This window comes from Rhea americana, unplaced genomic scaffold (assembly GCF_003343005.1).
Source record: "Rhea americana isolate MKP2758 unplaced genomic scaffold, rheAme1 scaffold_443, whole genome shotgun sequence".
NCBI classification, from domain to species: Eukaryota; Metazoa; Chordata; class Aves; order Rheiformes; family Rheidae; genus Rhea; species Rhea americana.
The window spans coordinates 170,957-197,171 of record NW_028186583.1 but is presented as its reverse complement, the minus strand read 5'-3'; the positions used below and the strand labels follow the sequence as shown (position 1 = coordinate 197,171).

Sequence of the window (26,215 nt, the reverse complement as noted above, 5' to 3'; positions counted from 1 at the left end):
GGAGCGGCCGGATCCCCGCTCCGCCTGGCCCTGGCCTCCRGAGCAGGCACAGCCACAAGCCGAGACTTCCATCCTCCTCTTGAGCGGAGAGCGGCTCTCCTGCCAGAGCTGCTCCGGCCCAGCCCTGTGGGGATGGGGCAGAGGACGGCAAGCGGCAGCTGTGTCCTTGCTTTCCAGTTCAGGGAGTGACGGTTCGAGCAGAGGAAGCGGCGTCCACGAAGCTCGCGGCAGGGTAAAATCGGCACTTTCAGTCCATTCCAGGCGGTGCTGCGCTGGTTCTTCCTATGCGGTGACCATGCACGGAGCCGACAGCAGGAGATTCAGACAACATTAATCTTCTAGGATGGAGAGAGATGACTTCACAAGGGATAAATAGAACTTTATTTAAATAAACATTTGTGAACATCTTTATACAAAATACAAGTCCCCACACAATCCTCCAGCTCTGCTTAAGCACCAAAGCTGCCAGGAGGGCCTTTGAGCAGATCCACCAGGATGTCGAGCAGCTGGCTGTGCTGGTGGTGCAGGTCCCCAGGGATGGCTGCCATCTCGTAGCACAGGCACGTCTCCACCATCTTGGAGAGCGACACGCGGAAATCACGCAGGAGGCGGATGGTGTAGGAGTCTCCCTCCAGCACCAGGAGATCACTGTCTGTCAGGGACACTGTTGCTCGCCAGCCATCATCTTAGTGGGAAGAAGAGAGCAGATGAGAAGCAGGAAGACTGCTGACCTGTTCCAGCCTCTGCTGTCCACTCAACTCTCTCCAGCACCATTTCAAGGAGCGATGTAGGTCCACCTCACACTCATTTTAGCTCAGATTCTGGATGCTCAGCTGGGTCAGAGAAGTCCCCACGAGGGCCAGCTAAGCGCTCTGACCCATCACATTGCGGTCCTCCCACTGTTTCCCCACATGAGACGACTCTGCACAGCCTGTCTGAGCTCTAGGGCTACAGCCTGACTGCAGCTTTGCCAAAATGCAAGACCTAAAGCAACATGTCCCTGGGAAGAGGAGCTCACTCCTCCACACACACCAGTTTCCTCCCCAGCCACAGCTGAATACTAGCCCAGTTCCTCATTCCCCAAGTACRAGTCTCCAGGCACAAGTCTGCTTGCTCAGTTTGCCTTTGGCTTGTTTGCCTTGTCTCATTTGGAGATCTAAGGCCAAGAGCAGCTCACAAATCATTCCTTCTGTGGCCCCATTACAGCAGCACCCGGTTCAAAGCAAGAGGCTTGGAAAGCAGTTGGCCAAGGAGCAAGAGGCAAAACTGTCTGAACTGATCAGAGGTAGCCAACGCAGAGCCCCTTGGACTGATGCGCTTCTGCAGGAACAGGGCACCCAGGGCACCAGCAGCTCCTCAGTGATGGGAGGGCACTGAGGGGAGAAGCCCGCAGCAGCGCAAAGGGAGATGGAGGCAGACACGTTAACCCTGCAGGTGCTGTAAACACTCACCTCGGACATGGATATCYGTGTCAGTCATGAGCAGTACAGCCAGCGGGTGGACCTGGGAGGAGTCCCGTACAAACACCCCACCGTTGGACTTCACCGCCATGAAGTACGTTAGCCAGCGGCTGTACAGTTTGGATGCTTCCCTGCACAGGGGAACAGGTTCATCAACCACAGGCAGAGACATGTCATACTTAGGTACCAGCACAACTGTGAAAGGCAGCACCAAGGTCCCCAGCACAGCTCACGGGTGCTGGTTTATCACCCTCCCACATTCACAGCCACACACAGATCACTCACCTGTTGATGGTTGACTTGTGGAGCAGAACGGTGCCAGCCTTTGTCCGATACGCATAGCTGTTGGGTTTGAACTTCCCCTGACGGGTCACTTTGCCTTGTCTCACCTGAAACAARGACATCTCAGCAAATCCCCATGTATCTGGTAGGCACAGCCCACAAGCAGCCAGCCAAGGTTTCCCTGCAGCTGTGCCTCTCGACCACGTACGTGTGAGGGGAAAAAATKCCCCTGTACTTCCAACAGCACCACTGGGTTAGCAGCATACGTATGTGGGGAGTGACTCGAGCTGGCAGTCAAATGCCATGCAAGGGGCAGCAAACAGGAGGAGAGATGCGACCTCAATAGCCTCAGACCAAGTGACGTGAGCCCAAGCACAGATGCGCGCAGGCAAGGACAGCRCAGGAGCAGCAGGCGGAAGAGCATACCGCAAGAGGAGCATGAGACTCCTGTCACAGGCCYCTTTTCACTACACACTTCCTTGCACTACCTGCAGTGACAGCAAGCCCAGGACAGTGGCTGTAGCGTGGGGTGCCAGTACCTGGATGAGGTTGGGGTAGAGCCCAGCCATAAGGACTCCTTTGACCAGTTCTTCCTCTTCACTGTACTGGTTACACACAGACGAGGGCATGGTACAGTCAGATGGGGATGACACCAGGAAGGCTTCATAGAGGTTCTCAGAGAACTGCTTGACAAGGCCTGTGGGGAACAGACAGTCCCAGAGAGAGAGAGAGAGAGAGAGAGAGAGAGAGAGAGAGAGATTTGTACTTTATTTTACTGAAAATGAAGTGATCTTGCCAGGGAAGCACCAGCTCTGGCCTCAGAGGCCCTAGGACTAGTGACCTTTGCTGCCTGGGGCTGCCCTGGGAGCCAGAGCTACCTCTGCATTCTCGAGCTCCGACGCACCACCTCTATCCCATTACCTTACTGCACTTTTCCCAGGTGCTTCAGCCTTTTTGGGGGACAGAAGGGAGAAGCAAGCCTATGAGACTCACCATTGATGAACCGAAGGCTGGGGCCATAGAGATAATAGTCCTGCAGGTAGTTATCTCTGGCACGACTGTCTCTGCGTCTCAGCACTTCCTCCCAGCCTGCCACAGCTCTGACAAATGCCAGGTGATCACTCCCACTCTCTCGGCTCAGAACAGCCTTGGCCTAGGAGACAGAGACATGTAAGACAAATTAAAGTCCCTTCCCTACCCCCTTTCTACCTTCCTTCAGGAGAGGCTCTTCACCTTGTCCACCTCCGCACGGTTTTGCAGGCTGCTGCTGAAGGGGTCCCGAGTGAGGCAGGAAACGATGACGAGCAGAGGATGGAGGCAGCGGTAGATGGATGCCAAGACGATGGCTTTTGCCAGCCGAGGGTCCGTAGAGATCTGGGCAAGGCGTTTGCCTAGAGTGGTGAGGGCTTCTCGCTGGTCCAGCACTCCTGCAAAAGAGTCGCCCGCACAGGCGCATCCATCAGCTCTGAGCAGGGCCAAACGGGTGGTGGCCAGTGGCCTCAGGCAGCTGCCAGGAGAACTCTCYTGCTGGCTTGGAAGATATGGCATCAGAAGAGGCACGCAGCACAGGTGCCTGCAATAACCACCCAGAACCATGCAGGGCTAACTGACCTGAGGCCTCTCTGAAAAGGCTGTAACAGCCAGACGACAGTCACCAAGACCCCAGCTATGAACTCCAAGTCACAGCTTTCCTTCCCTGCCTATCTTTAAAATGCAAAGTGCAGAGTTTTCCCCACTCCCTGAGCACAGTAGTGTGGCAAATAAAAAGGCACCACAACATGGGCAGTTGCAAAGTCCCTGTCAGCTGCCATCCCTATCTGTAGGCGGGGAAGCAGCCCTGCCCAGTCCGTCCCATATGATCCTGTGTCAACTCCTGCTTCCCATGTTAAGACAGCAAACACATTCCCCTCACTCTCACCCCCAGGACAAAGCATTAGCTCACCAATCTCCTGCAGCAAGATCACTGCTTCATCCACAGCTTTAATGTCAGGGCTGTCCAGAGCTTTGGAGAGAAATTCAACTGCCTGCAACACACAGTGGAAAAAATGTTTCCCAAACAGGTGGGTGGGAGAGCCCTCAGGAGCCCACTACCCTGCGCAAGGGCTATAGACTGCAACACTGTTTCTTCCTTTATTTGGCTACAGGTATATGAACTCAGTCCTCTCTACTCTTGCACAGAATCTTTTAGACATAGTCCGTGACCCTGGTGATCTGTACGCTTCCTGGGCTTAGCTTCCCTCGATAACACTGCGGTTTAGAAAGCAAGAGCTAGAGTCATCAACATCTTGGATTTTTCCTAACTAAATCTGTGGTTAGATCACATCTGTGGAACTGGCAGCAGGCAGGCTGCATCCTGCTGCTTCAGTCCACTGCAGCCTTGTAAGCTTCTGCTTACCGTTTTCTCTGGCATGTGGATCTTGGCCTGAACCACCAGGTTCTCCAGTGGAGTGCGTAGGATCTCTGGGACCTGGTAAGTTGGCATCTTGTCCAGGCGGCTGCGAGGGAAGAGGTGATAGGCAAATCCCGACTGACAGCGGCCAGCACGCCCTCGCCTCTGTACGACATTTGACTTGGACACCCACACTGTTTCCAGGCAGGACACCTAGGAAAAGGAGTGTTAGACGTGAAAGCTCTCACAGCTGTCTAGCCTGCTTAAACTGGAGCTTTACATCCGGTCCAGGGACCCTGGAAACTTCTTGTGACCAATGAACCATCCTACTGAAGGATTAGCAAAACCCTTCCCGTTCTCCTGAATCCTGCAGTGCCAGTCTCTAGCAACAGCAGCACGAAGGCCTAAGCCACTCAGTKCAGGAGTGAGTCCCTGATGCCATCTGCTGGACACCTGCCTTGTCTCGAGTCACAGTGCTCACCAGGGCCCTGAGCACACAGTCCTGCTCCAAGCTGCCTGCCAGATGTGGTCCTGACCTCCCCCATGCTAATACTGCCTCCTGCCTTCTGCTACCGACAGGCGCTGTGGTCTCTGCTGTGAACTGCACGGGGAAATAAACTGGGTTAAAACTGGGAACATATAAAAAGGGAGTTTTTAAAGTAGATCTTTTCCGAAGTGTGAATCACCACCGGGCCATGTAAAAAGATGTTCTAGAGGGGAAGGGAAACAGTAGCAGTAAATAGCCAGGATCTCTTCTAAGAGCAACAGTGGCACAGCTGCCTCGAGTTGCCAAGAAAGCACACTCAGGAAAGCCCTCCTAGGGCCCAKCAACACTAGAAACATGGCCTGGCAGCACCGCCCTCAGCTAATGAGCACTCCAAGCCCTGGTCTCTGCCTAGAAAACTAAGACATTGGGGCCAAAATGGCTTCAAACAACAGCAGTACCTAGTAAKGCAGAGCTGTCCTGTGGGACTCAACATGCTTTGGTTAGAAAGAGGCTTATGATGAGGACTGTAAAAAAAGGCAGAAAGCAAATGAAAAAGCTACAAAAGTTAGCACACAGAGAAGTTGGAAGTAACAAGATTTGCCTCAAGTTCCTTGGAAGACATCAGACTTCTGCCTGTGCAGCAAAAGCTGATAAGAAATCTGGCAGGGAACTGGCTAAACACAAACACTTCTCAAATAATCAGTCAAGAGCTCAGTCCACCAACAGGGACAAGGTCCCAGCACCTCAGGAGTCAAACAGGAAATGGCTCTGAATACACCATCCCATTAATGACTTCTCAAATGTTGCTCTAAAAATAACCCTCAGCTCCAGCATGTCCTAAATGCACTTAGCACAGGCAAGAAGGCATCGGTACCTTGGTCTTTAGATCATAGCGTTCCTCTTTGTGTGTGCCACTGTCCACCACATGGACAATGTCATTGATAGTGATGGAGGTCTCAGCGATGTTGGTGGCCAGGACAATCTTTCTGACACCAGGTGGAGGCCGCTGGAAGATGTTTTGTTGGTCCATCATGGGGATGTTGGAGTGCACTAGCAGATAAGGATAAAGTCAGTCCTGCCCTGCTGAGCTCCTTCACAACAACAGTACAGGACAGAGATACTCAGCTCCCCCGTACCATCCCTCCCATCTTTAGAAATGGAGGGCAGGGGTAGAGGTACCACTTGTAATACTGATTACTAGTGGTTACCTGACTCCTGCCTGACAGATCCCATGAAAAACTTCCACACATCACATAGAAAGGCCTCTTTCCAGTTGCTCTGACCTATGGCTCAATACTAGCAGGAGCTCTGACTTTCTCCTGCCCCACAGAGGCTAATGACACCACCAGAATATCCCTGGGCTCCAAGCAGAAATCCCACTCCCTTCCACAGTCCAGTTCTGCAGCTCCTCCTCTTCAAAAGGCTTATGGGCAGGGGAATTGGGCATCCCCATTGTCATTCGGTCTCTCTTGGTCAAGAATGGTTACTAACAAGGGCCTAGCCCTTTTATACCCCATATTTTCTGTATAACAGATCAGTGATGCAGGAGAAATTCCTGCTGGTAATGGTGATGTCCCTGTACACCAGCAAGGGAGCACAAGAACAAACATACAGTTTTCTGGAGAGAGCACCAGCATTTATTTGCAGCTGAGCTGTTCAAAGCTGTGCTCCTGGCTAGCCCTATTTGACATAAGGTAGGGAAGTCTGCTAATAAAAAAATAATAAATAAAAATTCACAAGCCTTGCAGAGTAATACTGGCCTTTTGTTTTAAATTTCCTCTTCAGATACAAAAAATTAAATTCACTAATCTAAGTTGAGCTATGAAGTACATCTCTATCCCACAACTGTACACCTCCTTCACACAAAACAGATCTTTTCTATGTAGGTTCAGCACACAGCTACAGCAATACACAATTTAGCAACTTCCTCCTCGCCTAATTTTGAATTGCTAGAGGCAGACAGAAAGTCAGGGGGTTTTTTGGTTACATACATTTTAGGGTGGTCTCTACTATGAGTTGTGTTTTACATGCACAATTATGTGCATGTAAATATGCAACAAGCAGATACATCAGAACATACAAACTAGCTCTGCAACTGAGTGCAACAGCTGAAGGAGTCCATCAAGTCATTTGACCCAACCACTCTCCTGAATTCTGTGGAGAAAAGGGCTGGCACTGCCACCTCACCTGGTAAGACAAGGTACCGGCTGTTCTGAGAACCAAGCATCTCCAGCAGGCGCTGCTGCACCCCTTTGATTTCCTGCCAACCAGGAAGAAAACAGAGGATCCCGCCTACAACAGATCAAGAGCAAGACAAGTGACCCAGAAATGCAGGCACTCTTCCCCAGCCACAGACACTGAAATTGCTTCTACTGCACAGAAGGAAAACTCCAGGGTACCTATTATTTCTCCAAGTCCACAGCAACCTTTAGCCTAAAAGGCTCAAAGAAAGGACTAGCAGATTCCGAGTCCCTGGTACCCCCTGCCAACTGACCACTAACGAAACCTGCATCATACTTCATACTTATTGTGAACAGATGGCCAGATACAGCCATTACGGGAACTCAGGCCCAAGGAAATGTCTGGACAGATTTCATACCTGCTGTACTGTGTCCACTTCTGCAAGCTGGTTAAGGCAAGAGTTTTATGCCAGAAATAAACCAGGATTCCTGTACTTTGAGAGTGAATAACTTCTCTTGGCTTTGAAGCATTTAAAACTCTTAGAAGTCACATGAGAATCAATCCTTCATCACAAAAATATCATCTCCTAGGGAAAGATGTTTGTGGGTATAGGCCTCAAACAGAGAAAAATAACCAAAGGTTCTGCCTGTTGCGCAGCAGAAGGTTACAGGGTGCTGGTACACAGACAACATTTGCACTTCATCCCAAGAACAGCTGTAAATCAGAGACACTAAGACTTTGAGACACTTACCAGCCCAGAAACCAGCATGCAATCAGATGTTTCCAGACATCTGTCCAAACTCCAGAAAAAAACAARTGTGTACAGCTGTTTTAAGCACTGTTCACCTCAGCCTCCAGCTGAGGCAGAAGGACTCAGAAAATGTTGTCTTAACCAAAGACTGAGAGCTAGGTCCTACCACACTGCTCAAGAGCACTCAGCTCAACAGGAACTCAAAGTGRCCTTGCAGAAGTCAGCTGAACTCATATCTTCTCTACAAAGGTCTGGGTTCTGCAGCTATCTCTTTTTTTCTCAGCAAAAGGAAAAAGGGAGGGGGCAATGCAGCACCTACCTGGTTCTCCATGAGCGTCAATCTGGAGTACAAGGTCAGTGATCAGATCAAGGTCAAGGACACACTCATCATCAGATTGCTAGATAACACAGGAAGACACATGCAGATAAATGAGAGGCAATCTAGCAGACAGCAGAAAGGGACACAGCTTCCCAAAGCATTTTCTGGAGAGATCAAATGCCTAGTTGGACTAACTCCCCATTRCAGGAGCCATGAACCTAAGAGGCCTGGTTCTAGCTCCATCTGCAACCTGCTCTGGTCACAAYTGCTGTCAGCTTCCTCTGTTGAGCAGTGAGAATACGGTCCCTTTCCTGTTCTCCAGACTTAGAAGCTACCTGAGGTTTGTGCACCTCTACTGAACAGCCTCTAACAAGTAACAAGAAGTTAAAATGAAACTTTTGGGGACAAAATCATGCTCTATGTGCCTAGGACTTCAAATCCACTCAGCACAGAACAGCAGCTTTTGTATCTCTCAGTCAGAACATACACATCAGGCCAGCAGAAAAAAAGAGTAGAAAAAAAAACTTGGCACAACATAAACGGGAAGATTGTCCTTAAGGCAAATGGATACCGTCAGTGAGTCTGCAGACAATATAGAATTGGGAAGAGAGGCTGAAACACCAGATGGGTATGCTGCCATTCAGAGGCACCTTGACAGCTGCAGAGATGAGCCAATGGGAATCTCATGAAGTTCAAAGGTAAGTGCAACGTCCTGCACTTGGGGAGGAATAACCCCATGCACCAGCAGTACACCCATGAGGCCAAGAAGACCAATGGTATCCATGGCTGCGTTAGAAAGAGCGTTGTCAGCAGGTCAAGGGTGGTGATCCCTCCGCTCCATGCAGTGTTGGTGAGGCCACATCTGGAATGCCAGGTCCAGTGCTGGGCTCCCCAGAATAAGACAGACATGGATCTACTAGAGTCCAGTGAAGGACCACTAAGACGATTAAGAGACTGCAGCATCTGTCATATGAGGAGAAGCTGAGAGTGCTGACTGTTCAGCCTGGAGAAGAGAAAGCTCAGGGGAGATCTTATCAATGTGTATAAATATCTGATGGGGGGGTATAAAGAAGACTGAGCAAAACTCTTCTCAGTGGTGCCCAGTGACAGGACAAGAGGCAATGCAGAAAAATTAAAGATACAGGAAATTCTGTTTGAACATAAGATTTTTTTTTTCCTCTGGGTGGTCAAATACTGGAGCAGGTTGCCTAGAGAGGCTGTGGAGTCCCCATCCTTGGGAAATATTTYAAACCTGACTGGACACAGTCCTGAGCAACCTGCTCTAACTGCGCCTGCTTTGAGCAGGGAGGTTGGCCTGGACAACCTCTAGACATTCTTGCCAACCTCAAAAATTCTGTGACCTGTAACTRGAGGAAGATTACCCACAGCAAAGAGTAGAAGTTTGGGAGAGCACTTTGCAGAGGAACAGTTTGCGGCAGTAAGACTAGTTGCAAAAACCAGACACGAACAAGAGACATGCAAGTCTGCACATATATGTATATACACATGCATAGCAAGCCATTAGCTTACTCAAACGCAAACTTCATATTAAAGAGGAACAAAAGTAACTTAGACCCAAATCTGAAATCATCTTTATCCATAATTTAGTTAAAATACATGGGATTCTACTAAACCAATTTCAACTGATCAGTTTGAATTGGAACTAAACCTAAGCACACAGAGCCCAAAAACTATAGGAAAGAGGGACCAATTCCAGTCCCAACCTCTCCCCTGATGAGGCACTCCCTCATCCAAAGRGGAACAGCTTAAACATCATGCTGCATACCTTGATCTCATAGTGCCGGTGTCGGTGTCGGCCCAGCTTGGCCAGAATCTCCTCCAGGTAGTACTCCTTCACTGGATACATGAAGCCTGGCACCTTGACCACAGGGCAATCCCCAAAGTAGTGCGAGAAGCGCTGGTTGTCTCCTGTCGCGCTCATCAAAACCAGGCGYAGGTCAGGGTTGAGCTTCTGGATGCCTTTCAGCAGGATGAGCAGGAAATCYGTGTTGACATCTCGCTCATGGACCTCATCAACTACAACGTGGCTGACACCCTCCAGGCTGGGATTCCCCTGCAGCTTCCGCAGCAGGATGCCCACCGTGCAGAAGAGCAGAGCGCCTCCCCTGGCAGGTGGCTTACTTTCCAGTCGCACCTGGTAGCCCACATTCTTCCTCATGTTGGGTCCCAATTCTTGTGCCACGCGCTGGGCGACCGAGATGGCGCTGATCCTCCTTGGCTGGGTGATCACTACATTGCAGCGAGCGCCACGACCCTCCAGGATATAGTGCTCCAGCAGGAGCTGAGGGATCCGTGTGGTTTTCCCACAGCCTGTGTCTCCTGCTATTACCACTACAGGGTTCTGCTCAATGGCTGATAGTATGGTGTCCTTGTGAGGATCCACTGGCAGTGGGTGACTCTCCTGCCACGAGGCTCCTCTCCTCTTCCAGAGGGCCAGGAGATTCTGACTAAGGCGCACTTCCTCGGCTTCCAACATAGGTATATACGTCTTCCCTGTGATTGCATCACTTATCGCACCAGACTCTTTGCTTAGGTTCATCATGTCATCAGCAATCCGAGGCCTGGATTCCCTGATGTCCACTGGATACTGAGAGAGACAGAGAAAGTTGGCAGGGACGAAAGGTTTAGGTAACAGTCCTCAGAAGGACAGAAAAAAACAAGTGCCTGAAAAGGACTCAGCCAAAATGGCTTTGCAGTGACCTCAAACCTTTGTCAAAGTCACCTTCAGATTTTAGGCAACTTAGCCTCTTAATCTTCCGCTTGAAATGACCTTAATTCAGGACCTAATTTGGGCAGTTCTCTGCATTTTCCTCACTGCATCCCCTGAAGTTTGCAGTCTATTCTGTCAGAGATTTTAGAGCCCATACCTGAACTGACAGGTGCAAAACAATAACTTAAGCTTTCCAGGTCAGTGGCTACACCATATGGCAAGTGATGCAACAGTCTCTCAAAGACAACTTTTGGCAACTATCAAATAACACCACCACCCTTCTCTCTCTCAAGAAGTCAAGACATGCAACTTGCACAAAACATAAGTGTTCAGCTACGCCAGAAATATTCCATCTTGGCACAAGAAAAAGAATTCCACATCCCACAGGAACTAAAAAAAGAACAATAGGTCAGGAATTGACTAAAACACAAATCAAAGTGTTAGCCCAGATGTTCACAGGATTAAAAGTTCTGCTACAAATCAGTTCTTTCAGATTCAGTCTTATTCAAAGTAAAAAACCAAGCCTTCCATGCACTGCGCGAGAGATTATTTCATCATTCACATTTCATTATTCTCACTGATTTCAGTAAGCTACACATCTTGGTACCCTAGCTATGCTCAATCTCATCTCACTAACTCTAACTCCTTCTTTCACAGCGAATGCTCCTAAGGAACCTTATCTTGGTGCTGCTTCCCATGCTCACTCATTCACCCCTGGCTTTCCCCACTCCAGAAAGAGAGATCTCCTGGGTGAAAGCACTGCCAGGCGGCCAAGGACTGTAAGGAGAGCTGCACCCAGCACTAACATACAATGGCTGCAAGAGGCACTCCCACAGGAAACCTGCAAGTACTGGCATCTGGTCATTGTAAAACAGTAAGGTGGAACTAGATTTTTATGAAAACAGTTCCTTCTGCAAGAGGCAGTAGTCATCAGCCTATCAAGCAGGCTGTAGGCAAGTCAAAACTACACTCCCCAATACCCCCAGGGGCCAAGCAACACAGACAAGCGTTCTGGACATAAACACTGAGGGCTCACGGCCCAGAAAGGGTCCCCTTTCCACAAGGGTCAGTAAAGATTGATCAATTTTGTGGGAAACTGCAGCCTTACATGATTCAGATAGTTCTCAATCTTGCGCAAGGTGGCTTCAGGGACTTTGATGTGGCAGGGTTTCCTCTGGTTCTCACCAAGCTCTCGAAGGGAAGTCATGTTGTACATAGCATGGCTGAGTGGGTTGTTGTTTTTGTCCACTAAGCCAAGGCTCTGCAAAGAAAAGAGGCAGGTGAGTATCAGACATCGGACTGCTGCAGATGAAGTGCTGGTATACAGCAAAATAGAGGCATAGAAAAGGACTGGAATTCTCGCACTTCCAGAGCCAAACTATACACAAGTCATGCTTTCCCACAGCACAGTTCAGATGGGCCAACTCCTTTCCCTGTTAATTCTCTTGCTTTAGTTCTGCTATGTTGTGACAATTCAGCAATAAACCCTATGCTGTTTTCTTGTACTTCTCTCTGCTGTCACGGTCTGCAGCAAAGCTAAAGCAGCAGTGTGGCTGGACCAGACCTCCCTACAGGAACAGGAAGATCACCTGTCTTATCAGGCAGCAGTGAGGTGGCCAAGAGATTACTTCCAGGGTGAGCCTTAAGCACACTTTGCTGAGGACACAAACAAGCACAGCAGTCTTTGAGGGGTCATCATGGCTTAGACACTAGAGGGATACAGTAACAGTTTGGACTGGATCCTGAGGTTCAGCAGTACAGGTCTGTTAAGCACTATGTCAAAGACCAGACAGGTTCAGGCATTAGCCCATCAGGGCTCAAACATGTTAAGTCAGCTGCAAGCAGCATTTATTCATAGACCAACAGGAAACGGGACACAGGAGTCATGTACACTTACCTTAAGCTTCTGACATGCCAGTGCTGCTGCTTTGTTTTCTGCCTCCACCTTGCGACGGCCCTTGGCAGCAAAAGTCATTGGACAGGGCCAGCGAAGCGTGAGCTTGCAGATCTTGGTCTTGGTGCCTACTGTACGGAACTGCATGTATTCCTAAAAGGCACAAAAAACAACATTAGGTTTGTGGAGGGGAGTCTGCTTATGTAGGCAGATACTTTCAGATATGTCCCAATATTTCTATGTAGAGTTTAAATTGGAACGCTCTGCACTAGAACAGGTTTACTGCACTAAATACCACTCCAAGCCCCAGCTCACAAGGCACAGGCTAAGCAGAAGTGAGAGGACACAGGCTGCTGTGCGAAGAACGTCACTGAGAACGTACGGGGTGGAGCACAGTTAATGTTTGTTAAGCACATGAGGTCTGGAAAGGAGATGGGTGACACATACCAAGGAGGAGAATCACCGGATACTGGCAAGAATTGAGTTCTGGAAAGATTCTGTCAGCAGAGAAATTATACATTTGTCTGAGCAACACAAAAATGTGTTTCTAGTTTGTTGCAGACATTAGGGGAAATACAAACCTAATCACCTTAAAAAATATACTCCTTCATTCACACAAGAGTTCCTCTATTGCTCTGCCCCAGGTAACAATATTTCTGGTGTTTGAGACTGCCTCAGTTCCCACAGAGGAGTCTTTTTACTGCTCTTCAGGCTATTTTTTCTTGGTCTAGTTTTAACCTCCCTCTTCTCCCTGATCCTCAGCTGCCCAAAAGAGCAGAGAGATTCCAGTTGGAGTCTGATCCTCATTCCCGGACGGCCCCTAGAGGAGCCAGTCAAACAGCATCTTACCTTGACTGTGGAGGAAGAGGTTGCAATCTGAATCACTTGGGCCAGAAGGTTTTTGGGAAGCGGGAACTGTGTCAGAGCACGGATGGCAGTGTTGTCATCTGTCATTTCAATGGAACTCCCTCCCCTGCTAAATGGAAAGTAAGAACAGTTCATATATAAATACCTGTTCTGTCCATCTCCATGCTCAGACCTATCTCCCTTCAGTCTGCTGCCAGGGTCCAAAATGGGGCAATTTAAAGCACAGATTACTTAGGTCATCTGAAAAGTCAAGCCTTATCTTGCTACTAAAATCTGTCAGTCACAGAATAATTACCCAGTCCAGTAAAGCCACCTACTAAAAAGCAATCCCACGTTTACACYAGCACAACAAACCAGAGAGCATCAACAGCTTTTATTGATTTTTCACAAGGCACAAAAAGCCCCTCTAAATATATAATAACAATAAGATCAGTAATGACTTGGTTATTATTCTTGCCTATTAAAAAAAAATCTTCTATTTGTGCCCATAAAAAATAAGTCAAGCAAGCCACTACAGTAATGGGAAGGGATAGACTTAATACGGCCCCTGAAACTGATTTAAAAAGGGACTGATAAATGCATGCGTGAGGCTTCCAGAGATGGAAATCCTTCCAGGCTCAGACAAATAAGGAAGGCAGTAGACAAGTATGCTGCAGTCTATCCAAAGAGCAAGACTCCAGAGATGAAGCCTCTGCATTCCCTTGCGATGATAACCTGGTACAAGGGCAGGCTGCCCCACTAGTGCTCACACAAGCACTGGCACAGCAGTTAGTGCTTGTCCCATCCACAGGGCAATGGTCCCATGTCAGAAGCTGCAGTTCAGCTCGGAGGAACTACAGGGATGCATCATCTGTGAAGAAGAATCCATCTTCACTACCATTAGTAGCTATTAGACCAGACTTACCTCGCATCTCTGCCCGGAGTTCGAGCATCTTGATGTGCCATAGGTAAATAATCAGAAACATCAATTGCTTCTTCTTCCAGCTCCCCTTCCTCCAGTTCCCCTTCCTCCAGCTCTCCTTCCTCCAGCTCTTCTCTCCTCATTGCTTTAGGCATCCTGCCTTGCTCCATGGGCTGGATGGAATCATCTGGCTCCATGCGTCGCCAGCAGGTCGACAAGTCCGCAAGAGAAGGTCCGGATTTGGAGCGCCACTTGCCCTCAGAGCACCACCTCTCATCAGGACAGCCAAGCTGGTCAGCCAGAAGCCGGTATTTTGCAGCATCAAACAGTTCATTTCTGGGCCCCAGCAAACCCCAGCCCTAAAATAGAGAAGGGCAGTGTTAGACAGCTGCAGAACAGAGATGGAACTAGGCATCTCTGCAGGAAAAACACACACCTAGTAAAGAAGAGAAATAGAGAAATCATTTTTTCATATCCCACAGACTAGGAGAGAAAGAAAAGAAATCTGTTCACTAACTTCACTCAGCACATAGTTGTTTGGTACCATGTATCCTGTTACAAAGGAAAGACCAGGATCTACCGGTATTTTACAAAGTATGTTTTGAAGTTCTGAAACCTGCCTCGGAGCATGAAATGTCTCTTTTTGGAAAGCCTAAGTCTGAAAAAGTATAATCTGGGATAACCTGAGATGCAAATTCTGTGAATGTTTCTTCTCTTTTTGTAAAGATAGTTGTTTGCATACGGAGTAACAAGAACTCCCTAACCTACTAGTTCTTGAAACAGAAGAGTTCGTCATTACTGCTGGTCTACTACCTGCACTCAGGACTAAACACCTCCATGTAGCTTCGGACATAGCTAGAGTACAACACACATGATGTCTCACCAAACCATTGCAAATAATTAAAACTTGCATCCCAAAGCCTCTCAGTAGTCCCATATTTGATAAGACTGTATTATTTTGTTTTGCAGGAGTGCTTAAGACAGCAGCAATTTGCTTTGCTARCCACTATAGTCTAAGTGGCTCTATTTAGACAATCTCTGCCCCAGTTAGACGCTACCATTTTTCTTGAATTGACGACCAGTTACTTAAAGCAGCATCCATAGCTAGTTTGATAGCTAAGATTGCACAAGGCCTCCTATTATGAGGGCTTCTGTTGGTTACAGCTTCGTTCAGCAAGGCATCTGAGTTAAAATTTTTCAATGTTTAATCTCTACTTGCAGCTTTTTTGTTTTTCTATTTCTAAACAGAAAGTAGAGTTTAGTCATTTACTGAAAACTGGCAAAAGCATTTTTAAAATGTTGATAGGATTTTTTTGTTGTTGTTGTTCTTCTAGACTCTCGAAGAAAGCAGAAAATAAGGCTTTCATTGCACACTGAATAGTGAGGATAAAACAAAAATAATTTTCAGTGAATGCTAACCGATATTTTCAGTGAATGCTAACTGAATGAGCACCATGCTTCAGGTGAAATTAAGTCAATCTGTGGAACAAGCTTTGCTAATCTTGCAATTAAAGAAACTATYCTAAACACACAGGTCAGCTGAAGAAACTGCTTACTTTAAGGCTGCATTGACTTCTGAAGGCTTAACAGCTACATTTTTAATGTAGCTTTTTTCATCTATAAACAGATCAAAAAAAATATCTTACTGCCAGAGCACCCGTGGCACTCTTTTTAGGCTCTTTACCAGGAAGTTATGACTGTTTGTACCTTACAGGTGAGAAAATAAAATTGCAAGAAGCAAACTCATTTGCTCAAGCTTATACAGCAAGTCAGCTGCAGAGCTGAGGACAGAACTGTATCTTATTCCCAACAGCTGCTATACAATACCGTCTCTTAAACAGCACCCTTCATAATCTTGCTGTACTTGTTTGATACTGGTTGCACATATATATTGACCATTTCCAGCCATAAACAAGCGGCAGATTAGTGAAGTTTTAAAGTAGGCGCATTTAATTGCCACTCTTTGGTTTAATTGCAGGGGAAATGAGTGCAGAGCTAGAAGCTATTACACTTGCAAATACATTCAGGGGAATGACAGAAAGGGCAAGTAAGTTAGTGAATAATGGCACCAAACACACTGGAGGAACGATCTACATCTCACCGCAGATGCTGAGACTAAGACAAAGGGACAGAGTGCCTCCTCAGCAAGTTTGCTGATGATACCAAGCTGGGAGGAGTGGCTGACACACCTGAGGGCTGTGCTGCCATTCAGAGAGACTTGGACAGGCTGGAGAGCTGGGCGGAGAGGAACCTCCTGAGGTTCAACAGGGGCAAGTGCAGGGTCCTGCACCTAGGGAGAAATAACCCYAGGCACCAGTACAAGCTGGGGGCTGACCTGCTGGAGAGCAGCTCTGCAGAGAAGGACCTGGGAGTGCTGGTGGATGACAGGTTGAGCATGCGCCAGTAATGTGCCCCTGTGGCCAAGAAAGCCAATGGTCTCCTGGACTGCATTGGGAAGAGCGTTGCCAGCAGGTCAAGGGAGGTGATCCTGCCCCTCTGCTCAGCCCTGAGGAGGCCTCATCTCGAGTCCTGTGTCCAGTTCTGGGCTCCCCAGTGCAAGAGAGACATAGAGCYACTGGAGAGAGTCCAGCATAGGGCTATGAAGATGATCAAAGGACTGGAGCATCCACCCTATGAGGAACGACCATGAGAACTGGGCCTGTTTAGTCCTGAGAAGACTGAGGGGGGATCTTATCAATGTCTATAAGTACCTAAAGAGACGATGTCAAGAGGATGGGGACAAACTCTTTTCAATGGTCCCAAGCGACAGGACAAGAGGCAACAGGCACAAACTGAATCAAAGAAAGTTAAAGTTTTGCGTGAATATGAGGAGGAATTTCTTTACTATGAGAGTGACAGAGCACTGGAACAGGTTGCCCTGTTGTGGAGAGGTTGTGTGAATATATCCTTCTCTGGATATATTCAAAGCCTGGATGCAATCCTGTGCAATGCGCTCTAGATGATCCTGCTTGAGCAGGAAGGCTGGACTAGATGATCTCCAGAGGTCCCTTCCAACCTTACCCATTCTGTGATTCTGCGATTTCTTGCCTGGCTGGGGAAGTAAGTGGGCCTTAATGTCAAACTGATTTAGACAGCTGAAGACTTCACTCTTTATGCCTAATTATCAGATATACCAACTGAGAAAGTGAACAGGTAAAGAGCAGCATAAACAAAGTCATACCACCACAAACAATAGGCCTGCACACGCGAGGGCTTGTTTCTTCAAGCCAGGGAAGAAGAGCAGAAGCTCACCTTGAAGAGCTGACATGCAGCAGCTGCTGCCTGCCTTTCAGCATCAATCTTCTTGGTCCCATAGCCTTCCACTTCCACATTCTTCGGCCACTTTATATGCAGAGTGACTTTCTGAAAAGCAAAGATAACCAGTAAGCTGAGACAATACACAACTTACTGTCTTCTCTACCAGGAGCATGGTCACTTCAAACATCTGAGTTCCAGGAAAAGAAAAGAGTATGAATAAAAATCCCAAACATTGCTCATTCAGTGGCTTTGTGATGAGGCTTTACAAAAGGCTCCATTTCAGTAACATGGAAAAAAAGGCCTGAAAAAAAGGATATGAGGTTCTCACAGTCACATAGAAGCTGCATGGCAGAGCCAGGCCCAGAAAGCAGGCTGACTTTGAGCACAGTGCCATGTACTCTGGGCCAGAGCTTCCCTGACTGCAGGGTGTCACCTCAGAGAAATCAACTACCAAGAGCTCATTACAAAACAATTTAGTTTCAGAGTAACCGTTCCCATGTGCGCTGCACCATACCAGACCATGCCTGAGTAGCAACATGCATTCTCCAACATGTTTACAGTTGCAATGGCAAGCAAATCTCTCTAAATGCTCCCTTACTGTAGTTCCAATTTGGAGCATACTACACCACAATCACACAGGCAGGCACTGTACTCATCTGGCACAAGAGTCTCCAGCCTTCAGTTTGCACTGAGCTGCACAATGCAAGCTACTAACAGAACTAACAGTTCCATCAGAGCTCCTCTTACACCAGTTCAGTTGGCTCAAAGCAGCTGAAAACCTGCAGAAGCACAGAGCTGTGAAAGCTGAAACCTACCTCCTTTTAAAAAAAATCCTCCAAATCAAGAACTTGTTCTACTCCTGTCCCTGCAGATGCTGTTACTGAGTTTCTATAAGGCTCAAAGGAGGGAAATGCCTAAGGAATTCTCTCCTGTTTCTGCAGCAAAGATGAAAGATGGCATTTAGGTCTGCTGGGAAAACCCCACCTATAATGCTAGAGAAAAGGCTGACTTTTCAACTGCCTACATCTGGCTGGCTGGCTGCCATTTGCATCTCATCTTACCATAGGAAATTGCTAMGTATTTTGCCTAGGGGCCCTGCACGAAAAAGGACAAACCTGCTGAGAAGAAAAGATGTCTCGCGGAGGCCGCCAAATTACTTGGTGCTCACAAAAAAGCCTCATCTCCTTCCCAACAAGGGTTTCTCCAGTCTGTGTCACCTGTCCTTTCATCCCCATACAATTCTTTTCCCTATTCCCCCCCAACTCTCCTTTTCTCCAGGAGTGCCTCTATTTTTTATCTTACTTATTTATTTTTAAGAAATCTGAAGCTACTCTCAATGTTAATCTACGTAAGTGCTAGCAAGAATTTCAGGAAACTGCACTACTGCTTGAGAGAAGCAAGGAAAACAAAAAAAGCAAATAATTAAGGAACTTTAAAGCAACCACTACTAATGTATTGCCTAAAACCCAGAGATGTGTAAAAGGATGTGGTAACAAAAACTGTCTGGGAACTTTTAGACAGAATGTTATTGGAAAATGTTAATCCATCAGAACTGAAGCTTTTCCTGGAATGTATGTTACAGTTAACCTTCAGCTGGAAAGGGTTTTCTGCTCTAGAATGGAACGTCTGGGGCTGGAGAGGTGGCGCGATAAAAGGAGGCAAGCCACGGAACACAGAGCAGCCAGCAGTCAAGACACTCTGCTCAATTCGTAGCACAGATTTAGATCAAGGCCTCTGACATCCTACTAAATGCTCAAACAACTTGGCAAACTGGCTGCCTGGAGAAGAAAAAAAAAACAAAACAAAAACAAAAAAGGTCTGTATTTCATTCTGCGTTGAAGTAGCATTAGAAGCCTCCCCCCGTTCCCTTCCCCACCCCTTTCTTGTTTTCTGATTATTTTTTGTTTCCTCAGGTACTTCTAGCATTTGTTCTTTTAGAATCTAGGYCTAAGGTCTAAAAAAATTGCACTTAAATTTTTAGTATTTTAAGGTAATGAGGTACATAGACCAACACACTTGAGAGCAGACTGTGTGTTCTTCTGCTGAGAGAAACCACTCACAGCAAGCTACTTAGAAGGATGATTTTTTTTTCTCCCCTCTACAAACAAAAGGAAAGGGACAGAACCTAAAATGACATACTTATTAGTGCGTAAAATAAAGAGAAAATCAGAGAAAGGGGGAAATCTTCTGTTTAAAGGATTATCACACAATATGAATTTGGAATTATAACTCTGCTGCAGTTTTCTATATTAGAAGTTACATTCAGGTTTGGCAGTATTCTTGACTCATTTTCTACTCTGTGTAGAATATACCCACCCAGCACCCAGTTACAATATAATTACCTTTTTTCTTGGCCCATTTGTATGAATGTATACCAGTTTGTCCCTTGCATGAGAGATACCCAGGGCTCGTCCAATCACACTGTTGAGCAAGTTTTTTGGCTGTGGAAATTCCTTTAACAAGTCTCTGGAATCTGAAAAAACAACAGAAGAACTAAATGCCTTATAATTCTTGTGCAGTCCTGTTCAAAGGCATGTTATAACACCTGCTTCATTGCAGCTCTGTGAGCAGTAATATCGCTAAGTTACAGATAGAAAAGCAAGCAGAAGTATTAAGTGGTTCACCCAAAATGTCTCCAGGCATCAGCAAAATAGTATAGAGGAGTGTAAAATCTCCCAAGCTCCAAAAGCAAGATGACATTGCATTTCCAAAACGGCCAACAATACTGTATCTCCCATGCTTTTCCCGAAATACAGACCTTATTTGTTTCTACCTCTTTCAAAAGTCTGCATATGTTCCAGTCAGACTGCTTGAGTTCTGGAGTTCCTGGTTCCATGATTCAGTGACTCTAACAAATAGCAGCTTGAAAATGCTTTTTTTTTAAACACAGTATCAACAGAAAAAACTTGCAGACTAAAAATATCCGATTGAATCTGACTACAGACTCAGCACAGAATTCAAAGTCCAGATTAATGCATGGAGATAGTGCTGCTTTCTAACTACGGAGATGGAAGTGGTTGCTTGTCATCCCTTGATATCAAAAAGCCAAGTGAGCAATAACCGTTGTGAACAGATTTTAGTACTTTCATCCCCCCCCCCCCAACCAAGCATATCACCTCAGGGTCAAACCAACGGTCTTGAGAACAGAGAAGCTTCAAACAACATACAAGCTCCACATTAGATCCAGATATTGGGGATAAAGTTAAATAGCACCTTGGCATTTCCTACTTCATCTCTAGTCCCTTCTCTCTGAATTTTTTGTGATGGCTTGCAGAAAAGGACGGAATATGGGTTTGTATCAAATTGTTTAGAGAACTCCTTGGAAATAAGTCTGCCAATGCAGTCTTCAGAGATAAACCAGCCCAAGTATGAAATGAAGAAGCAGTGCCTGAGGAGGCAGATACTGATGGCAGGAAGGTTCCCCTGTCCTGACAGATGAGAAATGCTGTTCAGGCTATGGCACATGCAGGAAGGGGATATTACCGATCAGCTGAAAGTGCTCCAAAATAAATAAATGAATTGCACTGTCCCCAGACAGAGTAATGCCATCCCACCTCTTGTTCAAACCTCCTCCCCAGTGCCAACCCCAGAAGTTTTACCAGGCAAGGAAGCTGCTCTAACTCACTCTCATATACATAATCTTTTTATCTGGCATAACAGGAGAGAGCTCTTACTTTAAGCGGCAGCCCAAGTGAGATCAGATTCAATTTAACGTGGTAACAATTATGGACAGTCACACTACACAGCTGAGCAGATCTAACAGCTCACCATCGCAGAAAGTGGCAGGTGCCACCACCTCCAGGCTCTAACACCATCACTGCTTCAGCTCTGGCACAGACCTGATCATACAGAGAGATGATTTACCACCCTAATCTGAGACACCTAACGCAGAAAAACAGAGCACAGTGCTTTTCTCTTGGGCTAGGGAGGTAAATCAGCCCACTGCACAGTCATGCGGGTACCCAACACCAATGCAAGGGAATAGACAAGAGGAGTGGGATCAGCTATTCTGGCAGCAGCAAGCTCAGCTAAACCAGTTCAAGTGATCCTGCATTCAGCTGAGATCACAAACAAATCTTTCCCAGATGGTCAGAACTTCATTAATCACCTTCTTGCAAACCATCAATGGGTTTTGCAACTTCTGCTTAGAAGGCTTCTGACTCTCCAGTAGTGTTTGGGGGGAAGTTTCAGTAACTAGTAATAGGTCAGCAACGCATGATGATCTACGCTGCTAGAATCTGGATATCAAATTGAGCTACCAAAGCCAAGGAGGAGAAATGACCCATTTCAACACTTGAGTATCACCAATATCACCAATGTTTTGCTGAAAAACACTGATTTCAGAGTTGCTACAATGAAGGTATGTAGTAACTGGCTCCAGAAAGGAAGAAAGCATTTAAGAGAAAGGTTTTGTAATACAGACATTTTCAAGAGAGATTCTCAAAGAAGTTACTCAGCTAGGGAAGATGGAAGTTACCAAGAAGCATCATGAGTGTTCATCAGAAAATCAAACAATACATAAATCACAAGGGTTTTAGAGGAGGTGAAAGACTTCTGTTGTACCACTGCAGGCACAACATTTGTCACACTGTAGGTAACTGGGTGTCAGAAAGCAAAGAGCCCCACATTGCTGATCATATTACTCTCTCCAGAGAAAACCAGCATTCTGCTCCAGAGTTCAGACCAAAAAAACTCCAACCAAACAAATAATAATAAAAAAAAACCACTGCTGACACATAGGTTTGAAAGCTCTTCTGCCAAACCACAGAGCCAACTGAATCTCAAAAAAAAATGCTTTCAGAAGCCAAATGGACCAGATCTGGAAAGAATCTGGATTCTTTAACATACACAGACAGATAGCGAAATACAACCACCACAGCTTGTGATAAGGATGCCAAGAGCAGAATATCATCTGAAGATGGTACAACTGTAATCCAACAATTTTGACTGGCAGCTGAAAGTGGCTCAGTTTGGTGTTGCTTTTCAATCCACTATTTAGGGCAGAGAGCACCAAAATGAACAGACAGAAACTTCTACCTGCTCAAGGTCCTTTGACTACACCAATGTGCAGAAGACCATGGAACACACAACGGGCTTTTCAGCACTCAYAGGCATGATGCATGGCAGCCAGACACAGTATCTGTCATTATAAAGAATAATAAAACACCCACATGTTGTTGTTTCTGACAAACGCTTGGGCAAAGTCTCGGACAATATACAGGGGAACACATCAGGAACTCATGAATCTTCCATTCACTGCCCAGGAGAAAATGGCCTCAGTCTAACAAAGAACTACGAGCCAATTTTTAGTAATTACACAGTAAATGTGATGTACCTACCTACTCATACAGCAAGCACCACTATATGCAGACTTTGACCTGTTCAAGAAAACTGGAAAAGTGACTAAGGTTTTGGCACCTTCCACAGTTCTATTCCATTCCACATTGCTGGGATGCATGGAGGGAGGAGTAGGAAGACAATTCTCAAACCTATTAAATTCACGTAATAAATGAGAAATAAAAAAGAACTCTGACAGCAGCATGTGCTATTCGGCTTTTAATTGCCTCCCCTTTCAAAAGCAATACCCTGAGAAATCTTCTGATAAGAAACAGGCAGAGGTAAGAAGTACCTTCTTTCTTAAACACCCGCAAAAATGCAATTATTGAACAACAGAGCCAATTTCTTAAATTCTAAGGTGATTTTACAGTCAAGACTAAATATTTAATCCATTCTAGAGAAAAGAATAAGATCTCTGAATAACAAAGCCCAGTTCTGGCTCTGCATTACCAGCCGAGACACAATGTATTCTTCACAGCTGACAAAGCCATATTCAGCAGTAGCATCTGACGTATCAACAGCAACCCCAAGGCTTGATGGATTACCCTCAGTCCATTCTTACCCTGAATTTAAGGGCTGAAAGGATCTTATCTTGCATGAAGCCGTGCCTCACTAGTAATTTTTAAAGAAACAATCCTAAATTGCAGAACTGAATTTGCAGAATGTTTCCTTTCCTGTCAGATTGTATTTCTTGGCAACTTCATCCCAAGAATTTCTTAGTTCTCTGATGCTGAAAATGGATGTTTGGGTAGGAATTATATTAATGGTAGTTACAGCCCTGCAGAGGGAGCGAGTAGAACCCAATATTCCCCAAATAAAATAAACGTGATTTTCCCTCCCAATCCCTATCAAGCCAGAACTGTAAGCAATCTCTACGCTTAGCTCCAAGATCAAGAAGGAATATTAAAAGCTTATCTTGAATAGCAGACAATTCAGAGTGTGGTTATCAAGATCAGCCAATCTAGTGATTTCTGCTCTTCAAAGTCAGTGAGTGCCTGACTTTATTGTGAAAATCAATGACAATTCCAAACAACTCGGGGGTGAGAAGGGGAACAGCTACTTCTATTAACTCCCAGAAATCTGACGAGTAAAAACACCATCAAGTCCGAAAAAAGGACAAAGAAAATGGCCTGCAGTCTTGCTTAAGAAAGACAGAAGAGCATTAGATCAACTTCAGCAGCTCTTATCTTCCCTCAAATCCTCTTCCCTGGAGATACAACAAACAAGCACCCCTGCAGAAGCTACAAAAGAGCAGCCAGGACCACATTATTAAATGCAAAATTCATCAAGATATAGGTCTCCACTGTAATAAATCTACTTCAGAGAATAATGTTTCTAATGCCTCAAAAATTCACAAGGAAGAAAGCCTTGTAGCTCCATAATCCTCATTTCATAAGGAGTTAGCCCAGGCATGTTTTACTGGGAGAAGAGAAAGAGAGAGAGTCAGTCCACCTGGCAGTTCATTTTAGAGTACACAAAAACATTTTTCCTTTTTTAAATGTCATCAAGGAACCCTATAAAAGCTCTTTTAAAGTATAAACGTTAGTAGAAAAGCACATAGCTCTTGCCTAAACAAGAACAAACTTAAAAATAAATAAAACTGACAAGACTTCTTCAAACGCAAGTGAGATTATCACACCAGACAACTAAAATGACTTATGTCAAATCTTCATCCTTGGGGATATTCAAAACTTGACTGGACACAGCCCTAATCAACCCAATTCAGACTGGCACTGCTCCGAGCAGAGGTTTAGACCAGATGTTGTCCAGAGGTCCACTCCAACCTAAATTCTTCTGTAACTCTACAGGTGGGCAAATTCAACCACCCGTGGACAAAGATTCCTTAGAGCAAAACATAGATCAAGCTCACACAAATCTCAATGCGAGAAGTGCCCCAGACCTGACAGAGGAGGTAGAGAAGCTTATCTTCATCCCAGACTCTGCTCCAATATCCTACCACCAAGCTCAATGACAGCAGACCTTGGATGTAAATACCTATATCTACATAACTGCAATTTTTTAAGGTGGCCTCAGACAAGAGTTGATTTTTCAACATATGTAATGGATCCAAGGCCAATAACAAAAGTAATCAAAAGAGGCTACCTAACAGGACATCAGCTTACGAATCATCGGCTTTGTACATAGGTTCTTACCGTAACTTTTACGGTCTCCAAAGGCAGAGCAGACTTCCAAGAAGACCCTAAGGACACTCTACTCACTAACCTGAACGAACCTTTTGCTACAGCCGAACTTTCACCAGAAGAGCCTTGCATGGACAATCCACAGTACAGAAATCGGAAGGACGAGGCCAATCCTAGCAGCCTCTCCCASACATTCCTCGCGCGGCTGCCGGGGCTCCGGGTGATGTCACAGAACGCATCAACCCGCCGCGGCAGAGCCGCAGCGCCGGACCGTGCTGCGAGCCTCCGGACCRGATCCACCCATGAAAGCACGCTCTCAGAAAAGGTAACCGAGGYGCGGAGATAAAGTATTCAAGCACTCTCGGAAAATGCTTGCTAGAAAAAGTGCTATCTGAAGAAGGAAGTATAAAAGAGGAAAAAAACCAAAGTTTACTACCTTTCTTAGCAATCACTTGAACCAGCTCGTTAAGCAGTAATTTGGGGTGCGTTGGAATTTACTTTAAAAGCAAGTGAATTTGCATCTGCACAGATTAACACAATAGTAGAAGACTACGTGACTTTGAACTACAGGTTAAAGCACAGCAAGGCTTCTGAAAGGAAAACAGGACTCAGATCCCGAAGAGTTCAGAAACCACAGGAAAAAGAGAGAGAGGGGAAGGGAAAAAAAAAAAAACAAGTGGAGGACAGAGCACAGAACATGGAAGGTAAAAAAAAAAAGTTTTTATGTCATACAGAAACCAAACTTTTAGGTGGAAGATGACAGCCTGACAAACAAAGCTCGCACTAGAGCCAGTTATTTTAGAATGGAAGAAAGCAGTAGCCCAAGCCATAGTCCAGAAACAGTAAGCACCAGCACAAAACTACACATGCCTTCCTAAGCTACAAGCGTTCCTCACGCTTCAAAAGCTAACCAAAGACAAGCACCGAAACACAACCTCACAACGCGTTTGCACATGCTCTTTCAAAGAAGCAGCAGCGATTCCTTTCTGAGCACGAGGGCATCAACCCTTCCGCTGTCGCGACTCGGCGCCCTTCCCGGCGCAACCAGCTCTTCTGCGMTGAAGGGCCGATGCCCAGCGAAGCCTTCAGGGCTTCACCATCCTCGRCTGGGTTGCGAACACGGGCAATGGGAGAATTTCTGCCAGTGACAGCTTTCACCGTGCACCTTCGCTCCGCGGGCAGCAGCGGCACCTGCCCCGCGGGCAGCCCGAAGCCGC

At 46.3% G+C, this 26,215-nt stretch overlaps 1 protein-coding gene across 1 annotated transcript in view; it reads right to left on the bottom strand.

The window, feature by feature from the left end:
• Window positions 1–358: 358 nt before the first annotated feature.
• The window catches only part of DHX30 (DExH-box helicase 30), a 34,299-nt gene continuing 8,442 nt past the window's right edge, over window positions 359–26,215 (bottom strand). Inside the window, exons 3-20 of the mRNA XM_085315924.1 lie at window positions 19,863–19,993; window positions 17,515–17,625; window positions 14,266–14,621; window positions 13,344–13,470; window positions 12,498–12,647; window positions 11,709–11,861; window positions 9,656–10,477; window positions 7,870–7,948; window positions 6,806–6,910; window positions 5,493–5,668; window positions 4,138–4,344; window positions 3,685–3,766; window positions 2,976–3,169; window positions 2,736–2,895; window positions 2,282–2,439; window positions 1,746–1,849; window positions 1,452–1,591; window positions 359–685 (exon numbers count right to left, since the gene is read on the bottom strand). Coding sequence (XP_085172050.1) covers window positions 450–685; window positions 1,452–1,591; window positions 1,746–1,849; window positions 2,282–2,439; window positions 2,736–2,895; window positions 2,976–3,169; window positions 3,685–3,766; window positions 4,138–4,344; window positions 5,493–5,668; window positions 6,806–6,910; window positions 7,870–7,948; window positions 9,656–10,477; window positions 11,709–11,861; window positions 12,498–12,647; window positions 13,344–13,470; window positions 14,266–14,621; window positions 17,515–17,625; window positions 19,863–19,993 — 3,491 coding nt within the window. The 3' untranslated portion in view covers window positions 359–449. The remainder of the gene's footprint in view (window positions 686–1,451; window positions 1,592–1,745; window positions 1,850–2,281; window positions 2,440–2,735; window positions 2,896–2,975; window positions 3,170–3,684; window positions 3,767–4,137; window positions 4,345–5,492; window positions 5,669–6,805; window positions 6,911–7,869; window positions 7,949–9,655; window positions 10,478–11,708; window positions 11,862–12,497; window positions 12,648–13,343; window positions 13,471–14,265; window positions 14,622–17,514; window positions 17,626–19,862; window positions 19,994–26,215) is intronic.